Raw genomic sequence first — 23,210 nt, 5'->3', positions numbered from 1 at the left:
TATATATATATATATATATTCACACACACACACACATAAAAATTTTTTAAAATGACATCAAAAGCATGATACATAAAAGAATTTAAAACATCTGCTCTATGAAAGACACTGTTAGGAATATAAAAAGACAAGACACACACACATGCATATCAGTCTAGAAGAAACATCTAATTGACAAAAGAAATATCTTGAATATCCAAAGAATTTTTAAAATTCAGTAAGAAAACAGATATTGTCTGGGCACAGTGGCTCATGCCTACATTCTCAGCACTTTGGGAGGCCGAGGCAGGTGGATCACCTGAGGCTGGGAGTTAGACACCAGCCTGAGCAACATGGAGAAATCGATCACCTGAGGCTGGGAGTTAGACACCAGCCTGAGCAACATGGAGAAATCCCGTCTCTACTAAATATACAAAATTAGTTGGGCATGGTGGCGCATGCCTGTAGTCCCAGCTACTCTGGAGGCTGAGGCAAGATAATTGATTGAACCCAGGAGGCAGAGGTTGTGGTGAGCCGAGATAGTGCCATTGCACGCCAGCCTGGGCAACAAGAGCAAAACTCCGTCTCAAAAAAAAAAAAAAAGAAAGAAAGAAAACAAATATTAAAATGAGCAAAATACTTTTTATTGATACATAATAATGTACATATATATGGAGTACATGTGCTATTCCAATACATGCATACAGTGTGTAATGATCAAATCAGGGTAATTAGGATATCTACCACTTCAAACATTTATCATTTCTTTCTGTTGAGAACATTCCAAACCTTCTCTTCTATTTTGAAAGAAATACTAAATTATTGTTAACTATAGCCACAATGCAGTGCTATCAAACACTAGAACTTATTCCTTCTAATTGTATTTTTTTTTTTTTAAGACAGCGTCTAGCTCTGTCGCCCAGGCTGGAGTGCAGTGGCACTCTCTCGGCTCACTGCAACCTCTGCCTCCTGAGTTCAAATGGTTCTCCTGCCTCAGCCTCCCAAGTAGCTGGGACTATAGTCACGTACCACCACGCCTGACTAATTTTTGTATTTTTAGTAGAGACGGGGTTTCACTATGTTAGACAGGCTGGTCTTGAACTCCTGACCTCATGATCTGCCAGCTTCAGCCTCCCAAAATGCTGGGATTACAGGCATAAGCCACTGTGCCTGGCCTCTAACTGTATTTTTATACCCATTAACCAGTCTATCTTCATACCTTTTGCCCTCCCTATCCTTCCCAGCCTCTGGTAACCATTGTTCTACCTTCCCGAGATCAACTTTTTTTAGATCCCACACGAGTTAGAACATGCAATATGTGTCTGTGCTTGGCTTATTTCACTGAACATAATGTTCTCCAGTTACATCCATGTTGCTGCAAATGATAGGATACCATTCTTTTTTATGACTGAATAATATTCCATTGTATATACACCACATTTTCTTTATCCATTCATCTGCTGATGGATTCAGGCTTTTCCATATCATGGAAACTGTAAATAGTACTGTAATGAACACTGGAATCCAGATATCTCTTCAACACATTCATTTCCTTTTAGTTTATACCTTACAGTGAAATTGCTGGATCATATGGTAGATTTTTTTTTTTTTTTTTTTTTTTTTTTTTTTTTTTGAGACGGAGTCTCGCTCTGTCACCCAGGCTGGAGCGTAGTGGCTGGATCTCAGCTCACTGCAAGCTCTGCCTCCTGGGTTTACACCATTCTCCTGCCTCAGCCTCCCAAGTAGCTGGGACTACAGGCGTCCGCCACCTCGTCCGGCTAGATTTTGTATTTTTTAGTAGAGACGGGGTTTCACCGTGTTAGCTAGGATGGTCTTGATCTCCTGACCTTGTGATCCGCCTGTCTCGGCCTCCCAAAGTGCTGGGATTACAGGCTTAAGCCACCACGCCCGGCCTTATTTTTATTCTTTTGAGGAACCTCCATACTGTTTTTTACAGAGGCTATACTAATTTATATTCCCAATTAAACTGTCCTACCATTCCCCTTTCTCTCTATCCTCACAAGCATCTTTTTTTTTTTTTTTGTCTTTTTGATAGCAATTTTAACTGGGGTGAGATGAAATCTCATTATGGTTTGATCTGCATTTCCCTGATTCACGATGTTGAATATTTTTTTCATGTACCTGTTGGCCACCTGCACATCTTCTTTTGTGAAATTCCTATTCAGATCATTTGCCCATTTTAAAAATCAGATTTTTGGCTTTTTGCTATTGTTTCAGCTCCTTATATATTCTTGTTATTAATCCCTTGTCAGATGGATATTTTGCAAATATTTTCTCTGATTCAATAGGTTGTCTCTTTACTCTGTTGGTTATTTCCTTTGCTGTACAGAAGCTTTTTAGCTTAATATAATTCCATCTGTCGATTTTTGCTTTCATTGTCTGTGCTTTTTTTTTTTAAGAGATGGAATCTCTCACTCTATCACCCAGACTGGAGTGCAATGGCTCAATCTCGGCTCATTGCAAGCTCCGCCTCCCGAGTTCATGCCATTCTCCTGCCTCAGTCTCCCAAGTAGCTGGGACTACAGGCGCCCGCCACCACGCCCGGCTAATTTTGTATTTTAGTAGAGACGGGGTTTCACTGTGTTAGCCAGGATGGTCTCGATCTCCTGACCTCGTGATCTGCCTGCCTCAGTCTCCCAAAGTGCTGGGATTACAGGCTTGAGTCATCGCGCCCGGCTGCCTGTGCTTTTAAGTTTTTACCCCAGAAAAGTCTTTGCCCAGAACACTGTCCTGAAGCATTTCCACAAAGTTTTTGCCTAGTAGTTTCATAGTTTCAGGTCTTACATTTAAGTATTTAATCCACAAAATGAGAAAGAGATTTGAAAGGATACTTCAGTCCAGGCATAGTGGCTCACACCTATAAGCCTGGCACTTTGGGAGACCAAGGCAGGAGGATCACTTGAGCCCAGGAATTAAAGACCAGCCTGGACAACATATTGAGATCTTGTCTCTACAAAAATATAAACAAAATTAGGTGGGCATGGTGGCATGTGCCAGTGGTCTCAACTACTCAGGAGGTTGAGATGGGAGGATCACTTGAGCCTGGGAGGTCAAGGCTGCAGTAAGCCAAGGTCACACCACTGCATTCAGCCTGGGTAACAGAGCAAGACCGTGTCTCAACAAAACAAACAAACAGAAGGCAAAAAGAAAAACGATATGGGCCGGGCGCGGTGGCTCAAGCCTGTAATCCCAGCACTTTGGGAGGCCGAGACGGGCGGATCACAAGGTCAGGAGATGGAGACCATCCTGGCTAACACGGTGAAACCCCGTCTCTACTAAAAAATACAAAAAACTAGCCGGGCGAGGTGGCGGGCGCCTGTAGTCCCAGCTACTCGGGAGGCTGAGGCAGGAGAATGACGTGAACCCGGGAGGCGGAGCTTGCAGTGAGCTGAGATCTGGCCACTGCACTCCAGCCCGGGCGACAGAGCGAGACTCCGTCTCAAAAAAAAAAAAAAAAAAAAAAAAAAAAAAAGAAAAACGATATGGATACTTCACCAAAGAAAATATGCAGATGGCAAATAAACACAGGAAAACGTTCAATATTATTAGACATCAGGGAAATGCAAAATTAAAATCAAAGGTGATATCACTACACACGTAAAATAAAAAATAACGGCCGGGCGCAGTGGCTCAAGCCTGCAATCCCACCACTTTGGGAGGCCGAGACACGCGGATCACAAGGTCAGGAGATGGAGACCATCCTGGCTAACCCGGTGAAACCCCGTCTCTACTAAAAAGTACAAAAAATTTGCCAGGCGAGGTGGCGGGCGCCTGTAGTCCCAGCTACTCGGGAGGCTGAGGCAGGAGAATGGCGTAAACCTGGGAGGTGGAGCTTGCAGTGAGCCGAGATCCGGCCACTGCACTCCAGCCTGGGCGAAAGAGTGAGACTCCGTCTCAAAAAAAAATAAAATAAAACAAAAAATAACTGACAATACCAACTACTAGAATTCTCATTGCTAGTGAGAATGCAAAATGGCACAGCCACTGTGGAAAAGAGCTTGGCAGGTTTCTACAAAGGAAAATAGTTGGGCCAGGTGCAGTGGCTGATGCCTGTAATCCCAGCACTTTGAGAGGCTGAGGGAGGGCAGACTGCTTGAGCCTGGGAGTTTGATACCTGCCTGAGCAACACAGCAAAACCCTGTCTCTACCAAAATGCGAAAATTAGCCAGACATTGTGGTGCATGCCTGTAGTCCCAGCTACTCAGAAGCCTAAGGGAGGAGGATCACCTGAGCCCAGGAGGACAAGGCTGCAGTGAACTGTGATCATACCTCTGCTCTCCAGTCTGGGTGATAGAGCAAGACCCTGTCTCAAAACAAAATAAAACAAAACAAAAGGAAAACAGTTTAGCATTTTCTTAGAAATCAAAACATACACTTACCATATAACCCAGCAATGCAACTGCAAGGTATTTACTCAAGAGAGTAAATACTTTTGACATCCATTAAAATCCTGTATATGGCCAGGTGTGGTGGCACACACCCGTAATCCCAACACTTGGGGAAACTAAAGTGGGAGGGTCACTTGAGGCCAGTAGTTTAAAATCAGCCTGGGCAATATGGCAAGACTCTATCTCTCACAAAAAATTAAAAAACTGAATGTGGTGGCGCATGCCTGTAGTCCTAGCTCCCTGGGAGGCAGAGGTAGGAGGATCACTTGAGCCCAGGAGGTTGAGGCTGCAGTGAGCCATGTTTGCACTACTGCACTCCAGCCTGAGTGACAGACTGAGACTCTGTCTCAAAAAAAACCCACCCACATGTCCTTAATTTGGTCAATTGATAAACTGATAATATCCATACAATGGAATACTATTTAATAATAAAATAAACTATGGACACAAAGAATGATATGTATGAATGTCAAATTCAGTATAAGTGAAGGAATAATTCTATTTATATGACATTCAGGAAAACGCAACACTATACAAACAGAAAACAGTTCAGTGGTTGCCAAAGGCTGGAAATGTGGAAAGAGGTTGACAACAAGGGGCAAAAGAAAATTTTGGAGGTGATGGAACTGTTCTATAACATGACAATAGTGGTGGTGGTTGGTGGTTACACGACTGTATCTGTTTATCAAAACTCAGAACTATACACCAAAAAATATGAATTTTACTGAAGGTAAATTATACTCCAATTAAAAAACTGAAGGTAAACAGCAAAAGAATAGAAATATAACAACTTTCAAACTAGCTGAGAAAACAAAGAATAAAGAAAACAATCTAACAGAAGGCATAAAAGGAGCAGAAAATGATAAAATAAAACAATAAGGCGGCAGGCCGGGCACGGCGGCTCAAGCCTGTAATCCCAGCACTTTGGGAGGCCGAGGTGGGTGGATCACCTGAGGTCAGGAGTGTGAGTCAACATGGTGAAACTCCATCTCTACTAAAATACAGAAATTAGCTGGGTGTGGTGGTGCATGCTTGTAATCCCAGCTACTCAGGAGGCTGAGGCGGAAAATCACTTGAATCCAGAAGGCAGAGGTTGCAGTGAGCCAAGATCGCACGCACTGCCTGGGTGACAGAGTGAGACTCCATCTCAAACAAACAAACAAATAAATAAATAAATAAATAAAATCATGGCTCTTAGTTGCACCAATTCAATAAGGTGCCTATTTCCTCCAGTAAAATTTAAGTAACACGGTGCTGGCAAATGGACCTAGTATAATTTTCAAAGGTGTTGTAAAATGTGATGACAGACATTAGATTAGGTAAACTGAAATGAGGACAAAGTGTCCTTTCAGTTGACTTTGAAACTTCAAAAGAAATGAATCAGTAAGAAAAGAAGAAAGACTGATTGGTTATGAACTGAAAAGGTCAAGGCTGGACAGAAAATGAACAAGAATGAATTTCAGAGATATTAATCCTCTATTTCCCACCAGGTACAGATGTATAAACAGAGAATTGAAGACTTTGCTGAAAATAAAACCTATTTTGTAAGACTTTAAAATTTTTTAAAGGTATCAATAAAAAATGTACTTCTACATCTACAATGTTATCTAAACCTCAAAACAGTAATTTTTTGATAGAGTATTATCTGACAATGATGAAACTGAGACATGAAGATTAAGGCATAAATATCATATCCAAAAGCAGACCCAGAACTAAAACATAAATTCTGCTAATCTCCATTCCTATTTTCTGTCAACTTAAGTGGAAAGAGGAAGTAAAACCAGTCCCTCAATTCAAAACCCACTTATGTATAAAATTCACATATAAATGGCCACTCTATAAGAGTGGTTTGTTGGTACAATAACGAACAAACTTCTCAGGTCTCACGTAAATAACAAGTTCATCTAATGTTTTCTAAATTGTTTCATTTACAAAATCAAATGAAAGAAAACTTAAAATATCACCTACACCTACTATATTTATCTTTGTGATAGCTTCGACATAGTGCTGCAGTTAAGTACTACCTTTCCTTTTGCTGTAACTCTACTAACATAGCACATAAAATAATTTTACATTTTTTGAATATTACAAACTGATATGCTAAGGCTTATGCATCAGTTTATTTTTTAATTCATTTTTTTAAATTCCAAACTTGCTCTTCCTTGTATGTGCTACTTTTTTGTTTGTTTGTTTCTGAGACGGAGTCTCGCTCTGTCACCCCGGCTGGAGTGCAGTGGCACAATCTCGGCTCACGGCACACTCCGCCTCCCCGATTTCCGCCATTCTTCTGCTGCCTCAGCCTCCCGAGTAACTGGGACTACAGGCGCCCGCCACCACGCCCGGCTAATTTTTTTTGTATTTTTAGTAGAGATTGGGTTTCACCGTGTTAGCCAGATGGTCTCAATCTCCTGACCTCGCGGCCTGGGCCTCCCAAAGTGCTGGGGGTTACAGGCGTGAGCCACCGCGCCCGGTTGTATGTGCTATTGAACACCGCAAGTGGCAAAACTCCTTTCAGCCAGAAGTTGGGATAAATTCTGAAAAACACTGCTCAGTGAACCCCAACAACTAAACTTCCATTAAACGTGTGTCAGTCCTAATTAATAACTCTAAGTACTACTCTCAACTTCTGAAGCCGACATACTATAAATTCACAGTAATGTTATCATAACTAGGCAAACAAAAAAAATTCCAGTGACTGAACACCCAAAAGATAACCAAGACACCTGTAAAACACAAGCAAATGTGATAAGAGATACTTAACACTGTATAAGCATTCCAATACAACTATTCTCAAATATTTTATCAAAAAGTCAAGAACTTCAGGAGAAAAAAAATAACTGCTAATGTACATCTGTTACACAGATCTCTTCACTTAACAGTGAAGTAGAAAGTAGGATTGATCTAGGATACTGATACAATTCCTACAATTGCATGTCTTAATTATAATTAAAAAAGATGCATAATATGTTATTTTCCTACAGAAAAGCTTATTAAAATGTTTAATCAAATGGAAAAATATTAAGTAAGATCTATATTATAAAGTTTAGACTGGATATTAATAATTGAGATCTTTAATAATTTGGTAAATTATATTAATGGCATCTAGTCCTTCAGAAAATTCCTAAGGTTTTCACCCTTCCTTTGCTTGGGAAATTGGGTAACCATAGTCACAAGCAGGTAGAAGCAGCTCAGAGGTGGAGATTAGCAAGGGCAGCACAAATTCCCGTGTGCTAAATGTACAAAGAACAGCTCCTGATCCTAAAGAACTCCACTGTCCAAAAAAATAATAATAAATTTGGAAACAATGTCTTTTAAATTATACATTAAGATATGTTCGGGTCGGGCGTGGTGGCTCATGCCTGTAATCCCAGCATTTTGGGAGGCTGAGGCGGGTGGATCGCCTGAGGTCAGGAGTTCAAGACCAGCCTGACCAACATGGAGAAGCCCCGTCTCTACTAAAAACACAAAAAAATTAGCCAAGCTTGGTGGCGCATGCCTGTAATCCCAGCTACTTGGGAGGCTGAGACAGGAGAATCGTCTGAACCCAGGAAGCAGAGGGTGCAGTGAGCTGAGATTGTGCCATTGCACTTCAGTCTGGGTGACAAGAATGAAACTTTGTTTCAAAAAAAAATAAAAAAATAATAAAAAAGATATGTTCAAAGCTGGTAATCCCAGCAGTATGGGAGGCGAAGGCGGATGGATCACCTGAGGTCAGGAGTTCCAGATCAGCCTGACCAACATGGAGAAACCTCGTCTCTACTAAAAATACAAAAAAATTAGCCGAGCGTAGTGGCGCATGCCTGTAATCCCAGCTACTAGGGAGGCTGAGGCAGGAGAATCGTTTGAACCCAGGAGGCAGAGGTTGCAGTGAGCCAAGATTGCACCACTGCACTCCAGCCTAGGCAAGAAGAGTGAAACTCCGGTCTCAGGAAAAAAAAAAAAAAAAAAGTATGTTCATACCATATTATCCACTTCTTTCACTTTCCAGAATAAAGGACACAATCATAAATAAGGACCAAAAAAAAGCCATATATTTAAGGAGACAATATCCTAAGTACTGTGATTTGACCTTTACAAATTAAGTGAATATATTATCACATATACCCCAAAACTATGCACAACTTTTTTGCATCAATAACTAACAAAATAAATAAAGACAAAGATTTATGTGGCAGAGTGTTTACCAGTGAGTTTTTATAGTTTGAAAAAAACAAACAAAATGTTCAAAATGGGAAAAAAGTTAAATATATTTCACCGCCACCATGAAATGAAAAGGTATGAAATCTTTAAAGAAACCATTTTTAAGAATAATTTAATGACACAGAAATACATTTATTTACATTTTTGGGGGGAAAAGAACACATATAAAATTACATACAGCTTAATCCCCATTAATTTTATAATCAGGAAAAAAACATTTTTAAGAAAGATGATTAGCATTGTGTGAATGACAAACTTGGCTGATCACACTAATATACATTCTAGATCTGGACTGCCAGGAACTAAACAAAAGAGAATAAAGTGGGAAAATTTTATCACCTACCACGAAGGTCTAGGCATATTTGATTTCCAGATTAATTTTCAGTCAGCCTCATATATTCCCATCTTTTTTTTTAATAAAAAGTGAGGCAGGAGTGTCCTCCTTTTGGACATTACATGTGCAATTGCGACAACAGCCGAGACTTAAAAGCACTAACGAATATTTAAATCTACTCCACATTTCCATTATCTTCATCTAAACAATAAAGGTAAGTCTACATTTTAATTCATTGAGGATGAGTTCAAGGTAATCCTGGAATTTTGAGAAGATACTCCAAAATTAGGGAGGAAAATTTATACTGTGTATGACTGAAATCAGAAGTAATCAGAGGAGGTTTTTGTGGATCCTCCATAACTTAAGGTAAGGAAAAGACAGAAAAGAGAATCTGGAACCCAATTTTGCTATGTGACCTTGGATATGTTTCTTAGCTTCTTAGTATTAGCTCGTTCATCCATAAAACAAAGATAACTAACAACTTAAAGAACTCTAAAAAGTATTAAACTGCCAGCACAAGGTTTAGCACACAGTGGGGAACTCAAGAAACAGTAGTTACAAATATTATTTTAAACAATAATCCAGCTGGATAGTGTACAATCTCAATTGTATTAGCCCATCTAAAGTAAATCTCACATCTAAGTAACATCGGGTCTAAATTCACTGAGTCCAAAATGATCACTACACCAATACACCATAGAACCAATTACACAAAACTGGAGTCAATGAATTTATGGTAAGTTCTTGAATGAACACAGGTATAAAATTAGTGGGTTGAAAAATCTTAATTTCAAACAGAGAATAAAAGGATGGAGAAAAAACAGACTTTCCTGTTATTTAAAGAGCAAACCTAAAAATTAAAAGAAGTAAAGAGGAAATCAAATGGGGGAAAAACAGCAACCATTCCACAATGGCATCTAGAGGGGATGAATAATTTACACCAGTCGGGGTCCAGTCTGGACAATGAAAAAGGGAGGAAGAAGTTCTTATATAGGGCTGCTTACTTGTGATTCCCACTCATCACTGCTTATCAAGAAAATGATGACTGCAACAAACATACTAACTTTAAAGAAAGTACAGCATCATTATTACCGTACCGCTATTTGTGCATATTAGTGTCAATTACATGTCTCAGATTTTCAATGACAAACTCAATTAAATGTTGCAAATCCTAACTGGCGGATTAAATCTCTATAATCCAAGTATCCCCATCCCCTACATAATCTCATCAACGTCGAATATTTAATAAAATTCTGAACTTTGTGTTTTAGAGCTGAAATGTGAGTTAAGTTTTACCTACCCAACAAGATCATACACTCTTCATGGTGGGGACCATTTTAAAAATTATATTACCACTTAAAGAGAACTTTTATAAACTCCACAATCCCGGACATTATGTTCTAACAGTATGTGTTAACGTATCCTCCCAGAATGTAAATACCGGTGTTTATCACGAAATCCTCAGTGTGCCTTAACAAGTTTTCCTCTAATCAGGCAAGTAAAAGATGCTGGGTGGATGCAATCATGGCCATTTAAAAGAATGCTGGTATATATATTTTGCAAATTACCCAAGAAGGAAACATAACAGGAATGAATCAGCACAAAATCATCACCACTAAAATATATATGAATGTATTCGGTCAATGGTGGATTTCGCTTCATGTGCAGATTATAACATCTTTATGCTTCAAAATGAGTTTGGGATTGTGGGCGGAGGCCGGAAGGTTGACGAGTAAGGATGTGGAAAGCGGGTACTACCAGGGCTGGAGATTTCCCAGGGTTGTCACCGATTGAAAGTGACCTTATGTGCCTTAACAAAGGAAGTCATGAAAGGTTGGCACAGGAGCCTTAGAAATAAGGAACCGAGGCCGGGCCGCGGTGGCTCCGGGACCTGTAATCCCCCACAACTTTGGGAGGCCGAGGCGGGCGGATCACGAGGTCAGGAGATCAAGACCATCCTGGCGAACACGTGAACCCTGTCCTACTAAAAATAACAAAAAAAATTAGCCGGCGAGGTGGCGGCGCCTGTAGTCCCAGCTTCTAGGGAAGGCCGAGGCAGGAGAATGGCGTGAACTCCGGGAGGCGGCGGGAGCTTTGCAGTGAACCGAGATCGCGCCACTGCCACTCCAGCCTGGGTGACAGAGCAAGACTCCGTCTCAAAAAAAAAAAAAAAAGAAAGAAGGAACCGAATACAATGCAAGTGCGAACTGAACCCGCTAGAACAGGAGCACGTTTGAGGGCGAGGGTTTGGGGGTTTTTATCTGTTTTCATCACTGCCACAATAAGACAAGCGATTTGAATGGAACGTGGAGGTCTACAACGTATTTAGCGATATGCATTCATCTTAGGAGACGAGTGCGATATTTACTGTCTAAAAATTTTATCGGAATAAACTACAGCGACGACACTACAAAATACTTCCATCTCAGGTGCCATTACCCAAGAGGAAAGTCTCATCAGAACGGAGAGCCCTGTGAAACCGCCTGTGCCCTTCTCGGCGAGAAGTTCTCCAGGACTCCCAGGCTCGCCCCGCGTTTCCCCGGCTCCCGCCCCAGCGCAAGGCGGGCCGAGAACCGCCAGCTGCGCCTCCGGGCCCAGCCTTGGCTGACTGAGGCCCCGGACCGTTACAAACAGCGGGTTTCCGAAGCGTGGGCCGGGAACAGCTGACGCAGGCGGCCCGCACTTACCGCAGCGCAGCTAGTCCCTCAGCCCACAGCCCGGGGTGGGGTAAGGGGCTTCGGGCGCAAGTGTGGGCTGCGGAAACAGGGGCATAAGTCTGGGCCAAGCACCGACCTGGGCGTCCCGCATTTCCCTCGCGCAACAGCGGTCCCTGGGCCGCGCAACTGTAAGGACAGGAACCGCCGCAGCACTCTCCCAGATCCCTTTTTGCCTCTTCCCGCCCGATTTGCCGCGCTCTCGCGCCCCTCCTCCAACCCCAAAGGACTCCTTGGGGCCTGGAAAACGCCCCTTCCCCGGCCCCTCCCTGTGCGCGTTAACTAGGCAGTTGTTAGACCTCGCGAGAGGTTCGCCCCCTAGTCGCTCCTCCCCCCAGCTAGTGAGTGCGCGAACGAGAAAGGAGGAGGGCGCTCCAGGCGACAGCATTGCAGACGCCATTATCCTCTGTTTCTCTGCTGCACCGACCTCGACGTCTTGCCTGTGTCCCACTTGTTCGCGGCCTATAGGTAATTGGAGTTATTGGAGCTTGGGTATTGCTGATTCGGGCATGGGTTTGGCCTCCCTGAAAGGCTGCGTTGACTTTTCCCAAGCCCGGGTTTTCTCGAGCCCTCAGTGGCCTCACAGCCCGAAGGGAGGCGCTGGCGGGAGGCGGGGTTGTCGCCTCCCCCGTTGCCTTGATTGACGTGGCCTCGGGCCAATTGCTTTGCCCTCGCACCATCGCCGAAGCCCTGGCAGCCAATAGGGCGCGACGGCGGGGAGGACGCGAGAAGGCGGGGGAGGGGAGCCTGCGCTCGTTTTCTGTCTAGCTCTGACCGGCTGAGGCGGCGCGGCGGCGGAGAGACGGCGGCCTCGCGCGGTGAGAAGCCGGGTTGGGGGAGCGGCTCGTGGAGGTGAGGGTCGGAGCCCAGTTTTTCGGCTTGAGGGAGGCATTCTGGGGGCCGCCTTGGTGTTTGGCCGCTTCTCCGAGTGGGAACGTTGCCCGGTGTCCCCTCCCCCACCTCCGCCATTTCCCTGAGTGTGTATCCGCAGTCCGCGTTGTGGTCTTAGAGACTTCGGGGATTCGTGAGGCATGTGCCTTTAGAATGAGCTGGAGCTATGTGGCACTGGGAACTAGGAACCTCGTGGAGGAAAGGAGCCCGGCTGGGGGAGAAGGTCGCGCCGCCGCTCTCTTTGTGTGAGCCCCGCCTCACCTTGGGTCTCCCGGCCCGGGGTCGGAGCTGGAGCGGCGGGGATGGAACAGTCAGGGCTGCCTCGGTGGCTTTGTCTCGGGCGATGGGGGGAGGATGCGGGGGATGAGACCTCGGGACCGCGTGGTGGGTGGGGGAGGGGGTCGGCGCTCGGCTCCGCCTAGTAGCACGTAGTCGCCATTACGCGGGCCGCCATTTCCTGTCGGATCCGGGTGAGGAGAGGTGGCGGCGCTTCTGCTATCGACTCTCGCTTTTTCGAGTCCTGTTACCCGGCTGTTTCCGATCCCGGTATCGGGAGGCGGGGAGGGGAGGGCGCGTTGGCGCTTGGCCAGTCGAGCACATACTTAGCGGATTTTCGGGGTCTGGGGACTTGTGACTGCAGGACCCGAAGGGTGAGCAGCGCGCGGCAGCATTATTCTTATAGATAAGCCCTGCTATTTTTGCTTAAACTTTCTTATCCAAATTTCTCCCACCCCACCTCAGAAATTGAGTGCTGGGCCGGGAGAATGTCGTTTCAGTTAGTCGTTAGAAGAGCAATAAGTCTACCAACGGTATGGGAGAATGGGAGGCATAAAAGTGCCTCGATCGTTGGCTCTTTGCTGTCTAGCCAACCTTCTAGTAGAGGCCGCTTGTCAACTCCTAGTCCCGACAAGAGGGAAGCTTAAAAAGGCTGTTTGCAGGCCTGTCGACTGTTCTGGCGCGTAGACACTTTAGTTTTCATATTACAGGCGTAATTGTCGGGTTGTACTCTCTCAAGCCTAATTTAAAGTAGTCCGCTAGTGACTGTTAGTTTTCAAGGGCTCCATTAGCTTCGCTGATTTATAGACTAGTAGTGTGATAGTTTGGATCTGGTCCTGTATTAGATTTTTGGATTTATCCCTCCGGTAGATTGTTGATGGATGTGTTCGCAGTGGCGATCTTGTCTTGATCTTGTCACGTAAGATCGCTTCAGGCATGAGTCGAAAGAAATAGAAAAGCAATTAGAAGTTTTAGTATTAAATTAGTTTTTCCAGTGAATAAGATGCATTGTAACTTTTCATAAATGTATGCTTTGTGGATGACATTTAATCTTTTCAGGCTTTTGTGAACGTGCTGTATAAAACAATTCATTGCTGTATTGGGAGTTAATTCAGTGGCTAAAAGTTATTGTTCTAACTTAGCAAAAAATCAAACCAGGCTCCCTTGAATTTTGTATTTTTTTTGGCAGTCATTTGAATTGTGAAACCCTAAAATTAGTCAAGTTTTTAGAAACAGCTAGTTTTTTTGGGTTCAAATCAGTGTTGACTGTGATCAGAAACAAATATTCAGTAATAGGAATAAATAAAAGCAAAACTTGATTTCTGTTGGTTCTTATAGGCTACTGCAGCACTGGGGTGTCAGTTGTTGGTCCGACCCAGAACGCTTCAGTTGTGCTCTGCAAGGATATATAATAATTGGTACGTTCTAGATGCAGTGTGTGTGGTTTTTTTTTTTTTTTTTTTTTTTTCCAGCTTGCTTTCCAATAAGCCAAATGTACTAGCTTCTTTATTTTTCAACAGATTGGTGTGCCCATTTAATAAAAGAATATGGAAACTGAACAGCCAGAAGAAACCTTCCCTAACACTGAAACCAATGGTGAATTTGGTGAGAATAAATTTTAATTTTAACAGTATTTTTTTATTCTGTTAATTATTGCCTAGAAGTGTGGGGTGAAATTTTGGTATTTCTGTTTATGTAGATAATTTTAATTCAGCGATTTGTCAATTACATATTAGCTTTTATTTATGAAGTAGAAGTAACTGATTTGCATATAAAAATTTTTTCCTTGCATTTTGGGATTTCAAGGCCTTTGAAGTATTTTGTCACAGTATTTTGTGTTTGGTGCATTTTACTAGATGGAAGCATAAGGTTAAAGTCTATAGCAATGCCTTTGGCCTTTCTAAAACATGTCTAAGATTAGCAACAAGTCTCTTGAAACAGAATGGAGTTGCTTTGGAGACTTCGCTGCTTTCTTTGAAATCTGAACTGTTAATTTTTAAGGTAAACGCCCTGCAGAAGATATGGAAGAGGAACAAGCATTTAAAAGATCTAGAAACACTGATGAGATGGTTGAATTACGCATTCTGCTTCAGAGCAAGGTATGAATTTTATTCTTGAAAATTTGAAGGGGGTTCATACTCAAGTGGAAATTAAGATAAGGTCTGGTTTGGCTTTCTAGAAAGTCAAAAGTTTTACAGATTGAAGAATATAAAACATTTTGTTTGGGGTTCTTTCTAAACAGACTTGAAGGCTCTGGTGGTTTTGTTATTCCACTTATAATTAAGATTAAAGCCTTTGCTGTAGTGAACCACCACTACAGGTCAAGCTAGGAGGAGGGTGTGATTCTTAAAGTATTAATAGATTAAATCTTAATTATGTGTGGACTCCTTAGGAAACTGCTTGGTTGGCAGTTTATTGTTTTATCATGGGTCACAATATGAAGGTACCTACTAAAACTAAATTAATTGATTTATTTTACCAAAAGGTGCTATAAAATCTGTGCTTAGTTTTATTTTATACTTGGTGTATTTCTGATGTTGAGTACTCCAAACTATTTAGTCCTCAAAGCACTTAGAATTATATTTTAATTTTGATTTGTTTTGGCCTGGTCGTTTTACATCCCCAGGTAGATTTTTATTCTTATAACAAATAGGTTAGAGGATTTTTTAGCAAAACCTAAGAGTATAGGTAGACATTAATTTTAGGGAAAGGCAAAATAATTTTTTTGTCTTTGTGTCTTCTCCAGAATGCTGGGGCAGTGATTGGAAAAGGAGGCAAGAATATTAAGGCTCTCCGTACAGACGTAAGTATTAAGAGATTAAACTACTACACGAGCAGCTTTCAGTTTATATGTCTATAGAAATTTAAAGATTTACATCCTAGAAATCATTTCATAGTTTAGCTACAAGACATTTGTAACAATTTATTATTACAGAATTGATTTCGAAGTTATCCGTTCCTGTTTTAACAAAAGCCCAGATTGAGCAGGGTTGGGGGGGTGGTTTCTATTAAACCTCTTCACATTTTAATAAGAGTCCACCAAATTATTCACTTCATCAAGCAAGATAACATCTTAATTAGAAATAGCAACAAAGTGTAAAAGTCCTTGATTGCACCATTTCCTGTGTGTGAATCAATTACAGTATTCCTGAAAACCATTGCAGGTGGCTGGTTAAATCCAGAAAAATTTTTTTTGTTTTCTTCGGGAAGAAAAATGTCCATCTGTTCTTTGACGGCTTGCACATGGAGCACAAAGAATTTAATGTTGAGGTTGCATGATTTAAATATGGGTAAAGAATAGAGTAGGCACTTAATCTTACAATTGGGAAATCTTATAATTGGGAAACTGTTCGTCAATGCCTATGATTTGTTTGAGTCTTCATTTTACAGTGGGTTGACTCTTGTGATTAGACACATTAAATGTTGGCAGTGCCAGAAGTGAGCACGTTTGTAGGACTTGGCTACACCAAAATTTCTAAATTTTTTTTCTCCTAGTGTACACATTTCTTAATGTTTTCTTGCTAAAATGAGGCAAATAACTTTGTGTCGAGTACTTATTTGACAGTATTTCATTTCTCTCTTGGTCGCAGATCTTTGTATGTTCCTCTTGATTACTGTAAACTGAACTTGAAAATTTGTTTAAAATTTTACAAACTTGCCTGTTAGGATCTAGGAATGCGTTTTAAAACCTCCAGACAACCAAACCAGTCTTATTAGTTAGGGTTTTTGGTGGTGTGGGAATTTTTGTTTTGTCTTTTATAAAACCTCTCTCCTCTTAATCCAGATGTTCTATATAATTATCTGGGTTATTAATTTCCCCATTTCCTCAAGAATTTCAGTAAACTTTGAGTCAGGTTTTGTGTCTACCCTCATGAGCCAGCCTGCTACTGAAACATCGTTTGTTTTTCTTAAAAAAATAAAAAAGGCTAGAACCATCATTTGAGGTCCTTAATGTTAAGCCACAGTCAGATTTAGAGAAGTCCATTATTGTGTTAGTCTTCAGAACAACTTAAGCTTGTTTCATTAATTGAGAGTATGAGTATAGTTTGTATTAAATTAAAATTTATTGCTTTTCCCCCTTTTCCCTCTCCTTGTTTTTTTGGCCATATATCTCCGTTGCCCATGTACTGGATCGACTTACCCCTGCGTTGCCCACCATGACGTTGGCCCATCCGCCCCTGAACGCCCATGTGAAAACCCTGGTTGGCTATGCCCAAAAATGTGCTCGTTGCCAAACGGGTACCATACTTGACAACTTCTGATTGAATGCCCATGCCCAATGCCAACATCCACGAACGCCAATGACCAATGCAGTACAATGCCAGTGTTTCAGTCCCAGACAGCAGTGGCCCCGAGCGGTATGTCCCAACAGTTTATGCCTCACTGCCTGATTAGAAAGAGAGAAATGTATTTTATTACCTGCCTTTTATATAATTAAATAGTATCCCCTTTAGACGGTGTATTGTTTTTCAAGTTTCTGTCTTATTTTCCCCATTAAGTCTTTTTGTCACTGAACTTTTACCGTGAGTTGCCCACCCAAACGATCCACTAATTTTATTTCGATGGAAGGAGCACAGCTTCAAGTGTTGCATATTTGCCGCATTGTAAATCAAATTGTTACCAAAATAGTCTCTCGCTCTGTCTTTGTGGCCCACCTTGCTTCCCAACATTGCCTGTTCATAATTTTTTCTGATGAAATGCTAACTCTGGTTCACTTTCCTACACTTCTCATTTGTGTTGTCTTTGTTTTGTCTTGCATTTGTATTTGTTTTCTTGCAGAGCCCATTAGTGATCTAATTTCTAACTGGTATTCATAACCTTACTCCAGATACAATGTTCACCACTCGCATATTCCCCCACTTTGCCTAAGAGAAGGTGTGCCAGTTTTACCAATGTAACAGCGAGGGTATCCTTAACTTAGTGGTGGCGGGGAACATAAATATTCAACTCTGCTTCAGTTCTGGTCAGTTTATTGCCCACTTAATCTGAGCCCTTCCAAAAGCCCATTCTCTCTGTCTCTCTGCAAGTCTCCTAATATTGTTATCATGTCTGTATTGGGTATAAAACAAAATGCATGTGAGAAATCTATAAATAGGCTACTTTAAATGGGGAATATTAAATAATTGTATGTTACATCTCTGTAAAAGTTTGTATGACTTGGTGACAAACAAAACTCATTTTTCTTTTCCGCCTTTTTTGTATTATCTGGTATTTGTGGTGTTTGACAGCATATTGAGTATCAGTGCTGATATTGAAACAATTGGAGAAATTCTGAAGAAAATCATCCCTACCTTGGAAGAGGTAGGCTCATTTTTTTTTTTAAATATATTTGACAATATGAGGGGGAAATGTTTAAAGTGTATTGTATTGGGGTATGATGGGGGAGGTGGAGAGACAATGGATATAACAGTTTTCAGCAGTATGTTAACGTGCTACATAATTTTGTACATACATAATTTGTTTTTTTAAAAAAAACAAAAAACAGGCTGACCACTGCTGGAGTAAATGTGAACTTATCTGTGGTCATGTGCTTTCATGGGTTTAGTATGTATTTTATGGGCTTTAGTTTTAGAAAGATTTTTTAGAGTATTTGTGGGAATATGTTGAAAAGGAGAATTATTTAGATTTGGGATTTTACAACTACGTAATTCACTTAGGTATATAGAGAAAAGTATTTTATGTTTTATATCATTTTAATGTTGAGTAAAGCAGTTTCTCATTTAATAATTAGGTTTAAAATATGTTGTAGTAGCTTTACCAATATATGCGACAATAGCCTGATCACGCTAGACACTTAACCTATTACTCTTATTTTTCTACTTTCAGGGCCTGCAGTTGCCATCACCCACTGCAACCAGCCAGCTCCCGCTCGAATCTGATGCTGTGGAATGCTTAAATGTATGTCATAGTGCCATTGAACCCCACTGAAGTATGGAGCCTGGCCCATAGGATCGATTATATTTTTAACATAGTGTGCTTTTCCCATCTCTATAGAAAAAGGCTTAAAAACATGATACATGAATGGTCTTACAACTCACTGTTGACCCTGCTCCATGCTGCAGTGGGAATTAACTACATTTGCAAAGTGCTTTGCAGTCATTTTTATTATGGTGTTATTTGAATGTTAATAATAATTTTGTGGTAACAGCGACATGCTAAATGGCTGCAGTGTGGGTATGGTGTTGCAGGACCTGAAAATAAAATAGTTTTTTAAGGTGGTGCAGAATGTCCTTTTTGGGCCTGGCTATTGAGGATAATAAGCACATAACTGGTAAAGTTATTGAAATATAAATTCAGGTTGCTCACTGCAACAGTATATTATTGTTACGCTTATAGCAGATAAGTGTGTATTGGGGAATTGTTGATTTGAGACTAAAATTTTATAACTCTCCCTCCACAGTACCAACACTATAAAGGAAGTGACTTTGACTGCGAGTTGAGGCTGTTGATTCATCAGAGTCTAGCAGGAGGAATTATTGGGGTCAAAGGTGCTAAAATCAAAGAACTTCGAGAGGTAAAAAAAAAAATTCTGCCATATGCCTTGCTGGAAAGTAAATTTTCATATAGACTTGTTTCTTTGAGCTTCTCTCACTTCCCTTCTGAGTTCCCTCCGAAGATTGCTTATCACAAATGACAAAAAATGTCTGGCATTGCTATTTGTCAAAATTTTTATACTATTGCAAAGTTGTGCGATAATGAGGTTTTTATATTATGGGGGGATAATTGTTGAATTCAAATGTAATTTTCACTGAACCTACGAAAGCTAATTTTCTTCTAATTTTTTTTTTTTTTATGATCTTACTACAGAACACTCAAACCACCATCAAGCTTTTCCAGGAATGCTGTCCTCATTCCACTGACAGAGTTGTTCTTATTGGAGGAAAACCCGATAGGGTTGTAGAATGCATAAAGATCATCCTTGATCTTATATCTGAGGTACTTCTGAACACGTTTCTTTACATGTGGTTTTATGAAACAAAGTGATAACCTGCAAAAGTAGCTTCAGATCATTTAGTGTAATAGTCTTTATTTGCCCTTTCCCTAGCAATTTTCTATCACCTGGCTTCAGCCATCACTTTAATTTAGAAATGGTGGAGAGTGGTAATTTGTTGGTGGTATTTCTAGAGCCCTTGATCCTTCGAATGAATTTCCTAGAGTGTTGCTTGTGTCTTTGTAACTATGCTGCAGGGCTTCCTATCTCAGGTGCCTCAGTATGAATTACAGGCTTGCCAAGATTCTGATCTCTTCAGCCCTTGTTGTGAAATGTGCATTGTAGTTTGTTATGTGTAAAATGGGAGGGCTTTGTGGTTTCTTATGGTCTAAGTGTAAGAGCAAGCTGTTACTTCTCCCTGCACAGGCAATAGAACTCACTCACGTTTAGCACTTGCCAAAAGTATTGGATTTCTTGGGAATCTTTACTTTGCTACTGTTAGTGTTGACGTAATTCCTGTTTCTGCCTCTAGTACCTCCTGATGGGGGAATGACTTGTATTTTGTTGATGATAGAAGGGTTGGTATGAAGCGGGGCTCTTTTTCTTCAGTCTGTAAGTTTGTTCTATCTCTGTTTTTAGTCTCCCATCAAAGGACGTGCACAGCCTTATGATCCAAATTTTTACGATGAAACCTATGATTATGGTGGTTTTACAATGATGTTTGATGACCGCCGTGGACGCCCAGTGGGATTTCCAATGCGAGGAAGAGGTGGTTTTGACAGAATGCCTCCTGGTCGGGGTGGGCGTCCCATGCCTCCATCTAGAAGAGATTATGATGATATGAGCCCTCGTCGAGGACCGCCTCCCCCTCCTCCTGGACGAGGCGGCCGGGGTGGTAGCAGAGCTCGGAATCTTCCTCTTCCTCCACCACCACCACCTAGAGGGGGGTAAGTTTTTGTTTTTTTCATCTATGAATTGTTAATCTACAAGAAGCTGCGCTTAGTGATACACAAGGTAGACTTTGATTTGATATGTGTGGCATGTAAACAAGTTTAGATTACAACAAGTACTATGCTTGCAGAGACCTCATGGCCTATGACAGAAGAGGGAGACCTGGAGACCGTTACGATGGCATGGTAAGAACTTTGGTTTATTACCAGTGTTCTGTGTATGTGAGGGTTGTAACAATATAGTTCACATTTTGTTGAAGGTTATAGTAATTAAAAAACTTTTCTTACAAGTAAATTTTGTTTGAATTACTAGTTAAATCATTACTTCTGTTATTTGCTGCTGGCAGATTACGACTTTACTGAGCTTTGTTCCCTCAATTACATAATTGCTGCCTATATATGTACCCTCTTTTTTTGTTTTAATGTAACATGCAAATTAGGCATATAAAAACAGCTCTATAACAAAATACAGTGCAGGTTCATGTTAATATTTTTATTGCTAACAGGTTGGTTTCAGTGCTGATGAAACTTGGGACTCTGCAATAGATACATGGAGCCCATCGGAATGGCAGATGGCTTATGAACCACAGGTTGAGTATCATGGTTGTTCGTGTGTATATCAGTGATAATTTAAGATGTTTACCTGCTCTCCAGTAAGTTTTTTATTCCCCAGAGGATACTTACTGAAAATAGGATACGGGATGACTTTGGTTTCCTGAATAGAGGGATTTTATGAGTATTAAAATACTTGAATAGTGAAGCTGGGTGCAGTGGTGCTCACTCAACCCCAACTACAAAAAAGTCTGAGGCAGGAGGATCACTTCATCCCAAGAGTTTGAGACCAGCCTGGGCAACATAGCAAGACTCCGTTTTTATTGAATGAATTTTTTTAAAAAGTACAGGTAGTAATTACAACAGCAAAGTAATTTTCTATTTTTTTTTTTTTTCTGTTTTAGGGTGGCTCCGGATATGGTAAGTTTTCTCCTTTGTGAAATCAAACATTAATTTCATACTTTTTAAATGAACTTACTGCTCATTATTTAAATCAGATTATTCCTATGCAGGGGGTCGTGGCTCATATGGTGATCTTGGTGGACCTATTATTACTACACAAGTAACTATTCCCAAAGATGTAAGTATTTTTAATACTATGAGGAACATTTTATCACTTTTATGATTATTCCTCCTTTCTGTTTATTTTTTAATTCAGAAGGTTTTAACAAAAATACACATTTAGGAATGAGGTTATGTTCATAGGCTTTAGTGAGCTGGGTTTTCTGCTGTTTGAGCCTTGTCAAGTGATCAGTGCTGTTAATAAAAATAGTTGAGGGTTTTGAGCCCTTAATTAGCTAATTAAGGATAACATTAGTAAGTGACATAAATGCATTGTAACTCAAACTTTGACAGGTTTAGGGAGCATTAGATAATCAGTTAACCAAGAGTCTGAATGAATAAAATTAATACACTTCATGCTCCTTGAAAATACAGGTAGTAAATGGTAAAAGTATATCGTAAACACATACTTTTAAAAAATCTTTTCAGTTGGCTGGATCTATTATTGGCAAAGGTGGTCAGCGGATTAAACAAATCCGTCATGAGTCGGGAGCTTCGATCAAAATTGATGAGCCTTTAGAAGGATCCGAAGATCGGATCATTACCATTACAGGAACACAGGACCAGATACAGAATGCACAGTATTTGCTGCAGAACAGGTCAGTTAAAGTTTAGCTTTGTGTTAGCTTATACATACTAAAACCTTTAAAGAGCTTTTCTTCTCAATTGATTTTTTTCTTTTAGAAGCCATGGTGTCTCAACCTTTTGGGGACCTAACTTCTAAACATTCTAATAGTTTGCCTTGATTTTCTTCTGCTTTCTTACTAAAAACGAAGACATTCAATACTAATCTTGCTGGAAGAAGCCTTAACCAAGCAAACTTCTCATTTCTCTGGTGAAAACTGCTGCCAAAACCACTTGTTACAAAATTGTACAGAGCCTGTAGAAAATATAGAAGATTCATTGGATGTTGGCCTAGTTCTGTGTGGAAGACTAGTGATTTTGTTGTTTTTAGATAACTAAATCGACAACAAATCACAGTCTGCCATATGGCACAGGCCATGCCTCTACAGGACAAATGATTGGTGCTGTAAAATGCAGCATTTCACACCTTACTAGCATTCTTTGTCTTTCCTACCAAATATTAACAACTTTCAATTCCGTTTTCTTAATTCTGTTCTACTAATGTCTGATTTACTGCTCGTTTTTCTTGACATTTAACATTGCTTTAATTTGTAATTGCTTACGGTTTTTGAACTCTTCTAATTGTAATGGACATGTTGATCATTTTAATTTATCATTGAAATTGTCTTGATGTTGATTAAGATGTTACGAGCAAAAATTCTAATTCGCACTTTTTTTTCTTTTCTTTTATAGTGTGAAGCAGTATGCAGATGTTGAAGGATTCTAATGCAAGATATTTTTTCTTTTTTATAGTGTGAAGCAGTATTCTGGAAAGTTTTCTAAGACTAG

General features: G+C 40.7%; 2 protein-coding genes across 13 annotated transcripts in view; one reads left to right on the top strand and one right to left on the bottom strand.

Annotated features, from left to right (window-relative positions):
• Positions 1 to 12,047, bottom strand: part of RMI1 (RecQ mediated genome instability 1) — a 49,942-nt gene extending 37,895 nt beyond the window's left edge. For 2 of the 3 annotated variants that reach the window (XM_017872380.1, XM_017872381.1), the window contains exon 1: positions 11,716 to 12,047. In XM_017872380.1, the coding sequence (XP_017727869.1) occupies positions 11,716 to 12,036 (321 nt within the window). In that variant the 5' untranslated portion in view covers positions 12,037 to 12,047. The remainder of the gene's footprint in view (positions 1 to 11,715) is intronic. The other variant, XM_017872379.1, reaches the window with a different exon arrangement.
• On the top strand, positions 11,985 to 23,187 carry HNRNPK (heterogeneous nuclear ribonucleoprotein K). Of its 10 annotated transcripts, none has more exons than XM_017872382.1 (17): positions 11,985 to 12,104; positions 14,142 to 14,221; positions 14,324 to 14,408; positions 14,805 to 14,902; positions 15,550 to 15,606; positions 17,118 to 17,161; positions 18,032 to 18,104; positions 18,630 to 18,701; positions 19,204 to 19,317; positions 19,611 to 19,739; positions 20,374 to 20,681; positions 20,816 to 20,870; positions 21,191 to 21,274; positions 21,641 to 21,656; positions 21,734 to 21,816; positions 22,227 to 22,396; positions 23,115 to 23,187. In XM_017872382.1, the coding sequence occupies exons 3-17, from the start codon at positions 14,351 to 14,353 to the stop codon at positions 23,146 to 23,148; spliced, it is 1,395 nt and encodes a 464-aa protein (XP_017727871.1). In that variant the 5' UTR covers positions 11,985 to 12,104; positions 14,142 to 14,221; positions 14,324 to 14,350; the 3' UTR covers positions 23,149 to 23,187. The 10 variants fall into 10 exon arrangements, with proteins under 10 accessions (XP_017727871.1, XP_017727875.1, XP_017727878.1 ...); XM_017872383.1 differs by lacking the exon at positions 11,985 to 12,104 and adding an exon at positions 12,341 to 12,454; XM_017872384.1 differs by lacking the exon at positions 11,985 to 12,104 and adding an exon at positions 12,360 to 12,488.
• Positions 23,188 to 23,210: the final 23 nt, after the last annotated feature.

The sequence above is a fragment of the Rhinopithecus bieti genome, unplaced genomic scaffold (assembly GCF_001698545.2).
Source record: "Rhinopithecus bieti isolate Rb0 unplaced genomic scaffold, ASM169854v2 scaffold_5948, whole genome shotgun sequence".
Lineage (NCBI taxonomy): Eukaryota > Metazoa > Chordata > Mammalia > Primates > Cercopithecidae > Rhinopithecus > Rhinopithecus bieti.
Note: the sequence above shows the minus strand (reverse complement) of the source record. Positions and strands in the feature narration are given on the sequence as shown.

Coding starts and splice junctions, on each gene's coding strand:
- HNRNPK (XM_017872382.1), top strand. CDS start 14,351: ATGGAAACTGAACAGCCAGAAGAAACCTTCCCTAACACTGAAACCAAT. Junction 14,409..14,804: donor TGAAACCAATGGTGAATTTG/GTGAGAATAAAT, acceptor TTAATTTTTAAG/GTAAACGCCCTGCAGAAGAT. Junction 21,817..22,226: donor AAGTAACTATTCCCAAAGAT/GTAAGTATTTTT, acceptor AAATCTTTTCAG/TTGGCTGGATCTATTATTGG.